Source organism: Nannobrachium achirus (assembly GCF_963921795.1).
Source record: "Nannobrachium achirus genome assembly, chromosome: 4".
Lineage (NCBI taxonomy): Eukaryota > Metazoa > Chordata > Actinopteri > Myctophiformes > Myctophidae > Nannobrachium > Nannobrachium achirus.
This window is the reverse complement of record NC_137813.1, coordinates 75,433,439-75,444,660: the sequence shown is the minus strand read 5'-3', so window position 1 is coordinate 75,444,660 and position 11,222 is coordinate 75,433,439. Positions and strand designations below refer to the sequence as shown.

The 11,222-nt window shown below is 46.4% G+C and overlaps 1 protein-coding gene across 1 annotated transcript; it reads right to left on the bottom strand.

Moving 5' to 3' along the window:
• Nucleotides 1-496: 496 nt before the first annotated feature.
• On the bottom strand, nucleotides 497-1,438 carry LOC308284250 (beta-1,3-galactosyltransferase 2-like; the record flags this gene model as incomplete). The annotated part of the gene is made up of 1 exon (XM_080724820.1): nucleotides 497-1,438. One exon carries the CDS (start codon nucleotides 1,436-1,438, stop codon nucleotides 497-499), a length of 942 nt encoding a protein of 313 aa, XP_080580946.1.
• Between the last annotated feature and the right edge of the window lie 9,784 nt (nucleotides 1,439-11,222).

Sequence of the window (11,222 nt, the reverse complement as noted above, 5' to 3'; positions counted from 1 at the left end):
ATCACAACCTCCGCCGTGATTTCTCACATGGCCCTCTTCTAGCGCCACCATCAGGCCTAGAGGCTAATCTTTCCAGTGAATTTTTTTTTTATTCTAAGGTAAAAAAAAAAAGGAAAAGAAAAAATCAATCAACAAACTCGTTTTTTTTTACAGAGGATTGCCCTGCTGGTTGGAAAATAAATACATTGAAGACTTTAACAAGTGCACTCATTGATCCCCACTTTGACTATGGAGTCCACGTATGGTACCGAGCTTGTAGATCGGCTATTTTCAGCAAAGAGGTTTGGTGTAGAAGGGAGAAGTATTGACGGTTCAAGTGGTGAAATATCTGAAAACACAAATTGACATGAATTCAAAACTGATGATTGTGATGTCAAACAACGAAAAAATATGGAATCTATGATCAGGTTATGGGGGGGGGGGGGTCCCTGCTTCAGCTCTCCTTGGCCTGAAAACGTTGAAGACGCCTGATGTAAGGTAACCAGAATCCTCCTTTTTAACCCCGTCTTCTAAAGCTCTGCAGGCGGTCCCAGAGCGACAGCAGCTGACCGGGTTTAAATGGGTGGACGGCCACTAGCTGGCTGTACGCAGAGCTGCTGTAGGCCAACCCCTCGGTGTGGAACAGGCCACCGGGTGGCAGCGTGGGCTCTATGCCTAGCCTGGCCAGGCACATCCCCACGTACACGTCCTCGAAGCGGAAACGGGGCACGCTCAGAGAGGCGCCGTAGATTTTCCCTGCCATGTCTCCGGAGAACACGTAACCCAGCCCGCTGCAGTAGGTGGGGAACGTCCGGCTCGGGTACTCCTCCCGGGACACGTAGAACTTGTAGCGTCTGTTCCGGAACACCGGGGCGCCCCTATAGATGCGGCCCGTGATGTAGTTCTTCCTGGGCTCCAGCTCGGGCCTGAGCAGCTCGCGGACGAGGTAGTCGGTGTTGACGAACACGTCGGAGTCGGCTTTCATGGCGTATTTGGCGCGCGGGCAATGCCTTGCCACCCAGTTCATCCCCATAAGGGTTTTAAGGGCCAGGTTGTCGTACGTATCCAGAAAGTCCTGCTGAATGATGTCGTGGTGGGTCCGGCTCTCCGACGCCAGGGACTTCTGCTGCAGCCGCCCGGCCGTTCCCACCAGGAACAGCCGGACGATCGCCTGGCCCGGAACCAGGCCCTCGTTTCCCCACGTTCTTCGTATGGCGTCCCGCGCCTCTACTTCATGAGGCCGGGTGGGTATCAGCCACACTAGGAACGGCACCGCTTTCCCCTCTGGGCACTTGTTTGCCTCGTTGATGATGTAAGGGAACGGCCCGGGGGGCAGCTCCTCTTCACTTTGTCTGACTTCGCCTTCACCTTCGATCCTGCCGATCACAAAGCCCAGGAGAGAGAGAAAAGCCAGGAGCGCGGCGACGTGCGCACCGTAGCGCCGTCTTCTACACAGCATGCTGTTCCCGGCGGCAGCCACTTGGAGCAGTCGCGCGTGTTCTATGAGATTGATTGGCTCTCGCAGCCTTTAGACAAGAGTCTGGACTGTGGAGCAGCTCCCTGCCCCGTGCAACTCAAGGAGACAGCTTCAAACGTCAAGAATGCAAAGTACGGATCTGGAGAAGCGTTCGCCATGACACCATGGGTCTTTATATACGCAGTGACATCTATGAACGATACGACAAACGTTTTGACACAATCACCGATGATGTCATGATGAGTCAACCATATTAGGGCTGCAAAGTTTTGTTTAAATCAATCTATCAATATAATAATAATGTATTTTATTAAGTATACTAGATCCTTACCCGTCCCTAAGGGATCCTTGCCTGTCCTTACCCGTCCCTAAGGGATCCTATCCTTGCCTGTCCTTACCCGTCCCTAAGGGATCCTTGCCTGTCCTTACCCGTCCCTAAGGGATCCTTGCCTGTCCTTACCCGTCCCTAAGGGATCCTTGCCTGTCCTTACCCGTCCCTAAGGGATCCTTGACTGTCCTTACCCGTCCCTAAGGGATCCTTGCCTGTCCTTACCCGTCCCTAAGGGATCCTTGCCTGTCCTTACCCGTCCCTAAGGGATCCTTGCCTGTCCTTACCCGTCCGATCTCGGGCCACTCACGTCTAGAGATCGCCTAGCCCTGAATACATGACCGTCATATACATGCAGGGGCGTCACACCAAATTCTGGGCCCTGGGTACAAGGATTCACTGCGGGCCCCCCATGAATGTTAACTATTGAAAAACAGCAGATATACAAGCTCACAGCGCGGCACCGAGTGCCGCGCTGCGAGCTTGTAGATCTGCTATTTTTGAAAAATCGTGAAAATGTGTGCCAAGAAACCTATGTTTCCATGTCAGTGATGCTCAAAATTTTTCATGTGAAGGACCCCCGATCTCAAAATATTTAGTTCCAGGGACCCCCCAGAAGCAAAATTTGAGTTACAAATGTTCACTTAAAAAATACATATATTCAAAGATTTGCGCAAATTTTCACGACTTTTCAAAAATAGCAGATCTACAAGCTTGCAGCGCGGCACTCGGTGCCGCGCTGTGAGCTTGTATATCTGCTATTTTTCAATAGCTAAAGTTACTAGGGCCCCTCCACCTTGGGCCCTGGTAACTCAGTCCCACTTTCCTACCCCTTGTGACGCCCCTGTATACATGACCGTCATGTTTCCCCCCCAACCTGAGATCCAGAGGGGTATCCGCGCCTCAACGGTTTGAGCTACAAACGTCAGATTTCAAAAATAAAGTGCTTACCCAAGTCTCCTTTTACTCAGAAATGACGCCGTTCAACGTTTATTACACGCCGCTCCCGGATTGTTTAATAAAAAGCATTTTCATCTTTGTATTTCCTGAATTTCCCCCTCTAGTGGAGAGTCGCGTCATCTCTGGTCGCTCATTGTAGTGAACGGAGATGATGCGATGACTGTACCTTACTTTACTGTACCTTACTGTACTGTACTGTACTGTACTGTACTGTACTGTACCTTACTGTACAGTCAGCCAGCCAGCTACGGACGTAGCAATGTTTTCTCTTTTTGAAGCAGTGAAATGAGTGGCTTTGTGTGTCCCACGCCCATATATGGTCATTTCAGTCCAGAATGAACAGGTTTTTTCAAAAACTAAATGTCTGTCACCTCATGTCCATATATGGTCATTTCAGTCCAGAATGAACAGATTTTATCTGTCCCGTAAGTCCAGAATATCAGTCCAGAATGAATAGGCTTTTTCAAAAAGCAAAATGTGTGTCCCATGTCCATATATGGCCATTTCAGTTCAGAATGAACAGGTTTTATCTGTCCTGTACGTCCAGAGTATGTGTGTAGTGTCCCTCCCGGTCTGATGATTGGATACTTTGAGGATTGGTCAAGCTTCACATGATAATTCGGCCCTCCAGATAAAATCATTCATTCATTCAGAATATATAAAGAATGTAGAATTCAGAATATATAAAGAATGTATAGATCACAGAGTTCATAACTCTAGAACACATAGAATAAAAGTTCACCGCTTCACTTCGAACCGAGGTTTGATTTTTTCCCTCACTATATTACTTATTTTTTATTGCCATGCCATCCACTTGACTTAGATCGATTTTTTATATACTTTTATAGTTATAGTGCTCAGGGTTTAAGGGCACCGCAGGTCACCTTTAAAAAAATCCTTTGTAAGACAGGTCTGTGTGATTGACAGGAATTCACAGGTTCTTCTACGATCGTCCTGGAGACCTTACGATGGGTTTCCTGAAGTCATTCGTAAACTGTGCTCACCCATCGTAGCAGCCCATTTGGTTCCATTGTACACTCTCGACCGGTTTCCCGAAAGCCGTCGTAGCCTGCGGAGGCTCTTGATTGACAGGAGCCTTCGTAGACTACGAAGGCGTTCTTCAAACAGTTTTGCTGCTACGATGGGTCTTACGAATGCTTTGGGAAACCCGGCCACTGTCATTGAAGACGATCTGGAAGCTTTTGGGAAGCTGTTAAGGTAAGATGAGGCGTGTAATGATTAACCAGTAAGACTCCCTGTAACAAAATGGTCACTTTAACAAGGTATTATTGCGACCGAAGGTCGCATATACTCTGAAGAACCGTGTCGCTTGAGTGTCCTTCCTTCCTTCCTTCCTTCCTTCCGTATCCTCGTGACCGTCTTTCCGTATCCTCTGTGATGTCAGTGTGATGTCAGCGAGTTGTGACATCACTTCCTGTACAGGGCGGCTACACGAAATGTGGATAACACTATATATGGAGATAGTCCAGTCCATCATGTCATATGGGACTACCGTCATAGAAAGTAGCCATTGTTAGGCCGGAGTCATTGGCTGTCTAAACATGGAGATGTGGATAACACTATATATGGAGATAGTCTAGTCCAATATGTCATATGGGACTACCGTCATAGACAGTAGCCATTGTTAATCCGGAGTCAATGGCTGACTGTCTGTACAGGAAGTGATGTCACATGACATACTTTTTATGCCCATATATGAGTCCTAACATGGAGATGTGGATAACACTATATATGGAGATAGTCTAGTCCAATATGTCATATGGAACTACCGTCATAGACAGTAGCTATTGTTAGGTCGGAGTCAATGGCTGTCTGTCTGACTGTCTGTACAGGAAGTGATGTCAGATCATGTCACATGACATACTTTTTATGCCCATATATGAGTCCTTCTGTACCACATCTCCATGTTTAGGCAAACTCCACACAGAAAGGCCCTATCGCCAACCCAACCTAGGGTGTGAGCGATAGGGCCTTTCTGTGTGGAGTTTGCCTAAACATGGAGATCTGATCCTCTGATCTGATACGGGCGGCTGGACTTAGATCACCTATGAAAGGATGTCCATGAAAGAATGTCCATCCACCTGGAGAAAAGAAAATGTAACAAGGAGGTGGCAACAGGGCGGCCAAATAAAGTTATTAGGCCTGGATCCAACTTTAAGTCGACGCACATGATTCCAGAAGTGTAGTGCTTATTCGCTCTTGTATCAAACCGGTACTCGAAACGTACTTAGAATTTAACATATTTTCTAAAGTAAATATGGGGGCTGCTGTGTTAAGAACGTTTCGTTGTCAAGCTCAACGTTGGGCATTTGGACCTATACATGGAGAAATGGAGCGAATCTGTTTGGCCTAAACATGGAGATGTGGATAACACTATATATGGAGATAGTCTAGTACATCATGTCATATGGGACTACCGTCATAGACAGTAGCCATTGTTAGGTCGGAGTCAATGGCTGTCTGTCTGACTGTCTGTACAGGAAGTGATGTCACATGACATACTTTTTATGCCCATATATGAGTCCTTCTGTACCACATCTCCATGTTTAGGCAAACTCCACACAGAAAGGCCCTATCGCCAACCGAACCTAGGGTGTGAGCGATAGGACCTTTCTGTGTGGAGTTTGCGTGTTCTCCCCGTGTCTCCTAGGGTTGATACCCTCACAAAAACATGAACAAACTCCCCCCAGAATGACAACAACTAGAATCGTCAGAGAAACGCTGTGGTTGGCCAGATTGTCAAGAATTGGCGCGACCTCGCCCTTTAGGGCGAGGTTGCATGTCACCCTGAGGTCGCATTCCACCCTCGGGTGTCTTATTACTAGTAATTATAATCTCCCCATCTTGACAAAATGGTACAGGTGCAATTCATTATTGTTAATTGTGGCACGTTTACTAACATTCCAAGTTTAGCTGCACTTGAACAACCATTCAGGCTGCCATATCCAGACCAAGAAACCATAGAAACGGGGGAAAAAATGTAATGTACTTCTTAAAATAAATGTATCATGCCTGTTGCTAAGGTATGGCAAGATGACTGGTGTTCGCGCGCGTGCAAGACACCAATCATGTTGCCATACCTTAGCTTTTTCTGAACTGACGCCACTGGTTTTGGTGGCACACACTATGTCAAATGGACCAGCTTTCATCGGGAATCGATGTAATGCATTTTGCAAAGAGATACATTACATAGTTTAATTTATATACTGTACATTTATTTGTGAATTGATTAAAAACCCAAATATGGAGATGACTGCCATCATAGATGTCTGACATCATAGACCACATGAGGCTGACACAGTATGTCCATATATGGGCATTCCAAAATTAATATTGATGACATCAGGGATCACCATATTGGTATAAAAGGGACAATGACGTAATGGTTAGCACCGCTCAAATAGGAACAAGGACGGACGGAGATAGATATATTTTCAAGTGTGACATAGCAAACCACACTACTTGCTCTCAGGGGCGTGACAAGGGAAAAGTGGGACTGAGTTACTAGGGCCTTAATTAGCAGATATACAAGCTCACAGCGCTGCACCAAGTGCCCCGCTGCGAGCTTGTAGATCTGCTATTTTTGAAAAGTCATGACAATGTGTGCAAATCTTTGAATATATATGTAGCAGGATGGGTGTTGGCTACCAATCTGCCCATGGCCCATCCTCCTCCCACTCATCAGTGGGCTGATTGCTGATACTATTTAAGCAGCACACACTGTGCGCTCGTCAGGTTCTCCCAGAAGCTGGCCTGTTGGGCTTCAGCTGGCCATGCGTCCCACAGCATGTGCCCTCATATCTTTGGCTGGCCTGTTGGGCTCAGCGTCACATTATGCAGCTCTGTGCTACAAACGGTCCTCCTGAACTGTTTGCTCCTGGCGTGTGGCACTATGTCACCATGCAAGGAAGTTCGCTAACTTATCTGGTTCCCACCATTGCGGGCTTTGCGACCGGTGCGCTCTGCCCTGGCAAATGGGGGCCAGAGACACTAACTGCTGCTTTGCCGGATGTACAAATTCCCCATTGAGAACTTCAACCCTACTTGCACACCTCCCATCCACCACTCGGGACTGTTTTAACTGTGCATGAGTTTGCTGGTAGAGACAACCTGGACACATAGGCCTCTAACCAATATCATCCTGTGAACTGATGTATCTGAATGGACTATATTGACTTGCATATTACTAATTGCTATTTCTATCTACAGGCCTGGTGCTGGGGCTTATGCCTGGGACGGGTACCGGCCGCCTGTGGTGGTAAACCCCTGTTTTGTTGTGTTTTAGCTTTTTGTTTTGTTTGCTTTGCTTTGCTGTGCTCATTGGGGATGCTACTGCCATGGGGCCGGTTAGCCTGCCCCTCCTCCCAGTCCCCAGCACTGGCCTAGGAGACTTAGTATGTCTTATGGACTCAGTGTCTAAACTCTCCTGTTCATTGAATGCATCTTATTTTATTGATATGACGTATGATCTTAATGACATAACATGATGTTTAAATAAAACTCATTTTGTACTTTTGTAAAACCTGGTTCTGCCTTCTCTCTGTACAACGAACCTAGTGGGTATTTTATGTATTCAGGTGGTTCAATATATCTAAAAACTATTTCCTAGGGCGCAATACCCTAGGTGGCGTTGTTGGCAACTTTTAATTATACCACCATGTTACATTTGGCGTGGGTCGGCAGGACGTACTAAATGAAGGCAGAGACGTGGTAATTTTTTTTTTCTTTGGATTGTATTTAGACAAATTCTGAAACATCTTGTTTGACTTAATTTTCTGTTTCTTTTGTTCAGAGGCAAAGCAGCAGCATGTGTCGGCGAATAGGACAGCCCCCCCCCCCCCCCTCCCTCCCCATAGGATGAGTGAGTCTTCAGTTTGGTTCACCTCTGAAGGAGCTGAACAAGCCAGGGTTTTAAAAGGTTCGATGGCTGGCCTGTTGGGCTTCAGTCCTTTCAATTTTGTTCACCTCGAATGAGCTGAACAACAGTTTTTAAAGTTGTGTTTACTCTGTTAAGAGCTGGACAGTCATAGTTTCAGAGGATTTTAATGGTGTCCATATACAGACACTGACATTTCAGGCAGGCAATCCGTCAAGGGTGTCTCATAGTGGCTGGCCTGTTGGGCTTAGTCTTCAATTTTGTTCACCTCGATGAGCTGAACAGCCAGGTTTTAAACTGTTGACTAAGCACTTGTAGCGCTCCCAGGCTCTCCCATAAAGGGACCGGGTGGTGATAAGTTTGATCAGGGGTTGTTAGCTCTAAGGGAAGTTTTGAGGTGGCAGCCTTAAATGGACCACTTCGCGGCAACTTTGCCTTTCGGCTAGGCCTCAGTTTGGGCTGGGAGTGGGGATGGTGAGGTTAGGGTGCACACAGGCAATGGCCATGTCGGTGTCGGTACCTGAAGGACCTGCACCACCCCTTCCCAAGCACCCGGGAGCCACCTCTCACGGAGGGACGCTCATCTAGTGTATTACTCATAGTGTAAATTGTGTTCTTCTCCAGAGGAGCTGAACAGTCCATAAGTTATAGTTGCAATTGTGTTCTTCTCCAGAGGAGCTGAACAGTCCATAATGTTGTATTTCCATTGTTCTCCTCCAGAGGAGCTGAACAGTCCAGAATGTTACATTTCAATTGTGTTCACCTCCAGAGGAGCTGAGCAAGTCCTTGTTCCCATTCAGTTTGTTCATAGTAGCTGGCCTGATGGGCTTCAGCGTCATAATTATGGTTCTAGTAGTAGCTGGCCTGATGGGCTTCAGCGTTACATTATGTTTCAGTAATGGTTGAGTTTATTGGCTTGACTGCTTCTATATTATGTTGTGTCATCGTCGGGGCGACGATGCAGTTGGGGGGGATGGATTGTAGCAGGATGGGTGTTGGCTACCAATCTGCCCATGGCCCATCCTCCTCCCACTCATCAGTGGGCTGATTGCTGATACTATTTAAGCAGCACACACTGTGCGCTCGTCAGGTTCTCCCAGAAGCTGGCCTGTTGGGCTTCAGCTGGCCATGCGTCCCACAGCATGTGCCCTCATATCTTTGGCTGGCCTGTTGGGCTCAGCGTCACATTATGCAGCTCTGTGCTACAAACGGTCCTCCTGAACTGTTTGCTCCTGGCGTGTGGCACTATGTCACCATGCAAGGAAGTTCGCTAACTTATCTGGTTCCCACCATTGCGGGCTTTGCGACCGGTGCGCTCTGCCCTGGCAAATGGGGGCCAGAGACACTAACTGCTGCTTTGCCGGATGTACAAATTCCCCATTGAGAACTTCAACCCTACTTGCACACCTCCCATCCACCACTCGGGACTGTTTTAACTGTGCATGAGTTTGCTGGTAGAGACAACCTGGACACATAGGCCTCTAACCAATATCATCCTGTGAACTGATGTATCTGAATGGACTATATTGACTTGCATATTACTAATTGCTATTTCTATCTACAGGCCTGGTGCTGGGGCTTATGCCTGGGACGGGTACCGGCCGCCTGTGGTGGTAAACCCCTGTTTTGTTGTGTTTTAGCTTTTTGTTTTGTTTGCTTTGCTTTGCTGTGCTCATTGGGGATGCTACTGCCATGGGGCCGGTTAGCCTGCCCCTCCTCCCAGTCCCCAGCACTGGCCTAGGAGACTTAGTATGTCTTATGGACTCAGTGTCTAAACTCTCCTGTTCATTGAATGCATCTTATTTTATTGATATGACGTATGATCTTAATGACATAACATGATGTTTAAATAAAACTCATTTTGTACTTTTGTAAAACCTGTTTCTGCCTTCTCTCTGTACAACGAACCTAGTGGGTATTTTATGTATTCAGGTGGTTCAATATATCTAAAAACTATTTCCTAGGGCGCAATACCCTAGGTGGCGTTGTTGGCAACTTTTAATTATACCACCATGTTACATATACATAAGCGAAGAACTAAAATTTTGCTTCCGGCGGGGTCCCTGGAACTAAATATTTTGAGATGGGGGTCTGTGGCCAAATACATATCATGTTGGGGGTCCTTCACATGAAAACGTTTGAGCAACAGAGATGGACGAAAATACATTGAAAAGTATTTTGATTTCAAAATACAAATACTGGGTCAAAAAATGTATCAAAATACAACAAATATAGGTTCACCGGGAAAACTGCGGTCGCTATGTTTCTATGTCAGTGGTGCTCAAACCTTTTCATGTCAAGGACCCCCAAAATGATATGTATTTGGCCACGGACCCCCATCTCAAAATATTTAGTTCCAGGGACCCCCAGAAGCGAAATATTTGTTACAAATGTTTGCTTCAAAGATTTGCACACATTTTCACGACTTTTCAAAAATAGCAGATCTACAAGCTTGCAGCACGGCACTCGGTGCCGCGCTGTGAGCTTGTAAATCTGCTATTTCTCAATATCCGAAATATAAAATAATGAAGGCCCCCTCCACCTTGGGCCCTAGTAACTCAGTCCCACTTTCCCCCCCCTCTTCTTGTGACGCCCCTGCCCCCGAGCACAACACTGAACTCACCCAGTGCAGAGCAGGCGTCTAGTCGCCTGGCGACTGCTCCATCCGCCAAATCCAGGAGGTAGCCAATCAGGACCAGCCAGCATGCTGCATATTGATGACTGAAATGCACATTGAAAGCACACAGCTTAATGCTATTTGTACACAACTGTATGGAAAAGGTTTGAAAACACATGATGGCTGGCTACATTTTGACATTGTTCCATGGTAACTTAAACGACTGACTTTTTTTAAATTTTTTTATGAATCGTCCAGACATGCTTCCTACAGACACCACACACGGTGTTTTAGCGTTTGAAGGGTTAATAGCTTGTTTACTGGGCTAAGGAAACCAGAGCAGAATTCTGCCTCGAGCTCTAGCGAGATTCTCACGAGACTTCGCTCTAGCTCTTGGAGCCGAGGCAGGAAGTGGTCTGCACTGTAAACAGGCTATTAACCCTTCAAACGCTAAAACACTGTTTGTGGTGTCTGTAGGAAGCATGTCTGGACGATTCATTTAAAAGAAATTGGATAATGACGATAAGCCCGTTTTAGCTGTGGGGACTACTCTACAAATCTGGGGCATATGAGGCATATCAATCTAACCAGGTAAGAAGGTCTGTGGAAATATTCTCATTCAGGGGGGTCCTATTTTGGTCTGTATCACTCCTTTAAAGGGGGCCTGTCACCTAAAGGGTTACTGTCACTTTAAGAATCATCTTAAAAAAACAAGTTAATATTTTTATGATGTTATTGTGGGGATGAGCAATGCATTTCAATGAGAATGGAGCGTTTTTTGCAGTGGAGTAGTGGAGTAAAAGTACAATATTTGGATCCGAGATGTAGTGGAGTAGAATTGAAAGTATTGGATATTCTAAATACTCAGATAAAGTACAAATAAATACAAACGTGTACTTAAGTACAGTACTTGAGTAAAAGTACTTAGATACTTTACACCAGGGGTTTTCAAAGTGGGTGACGG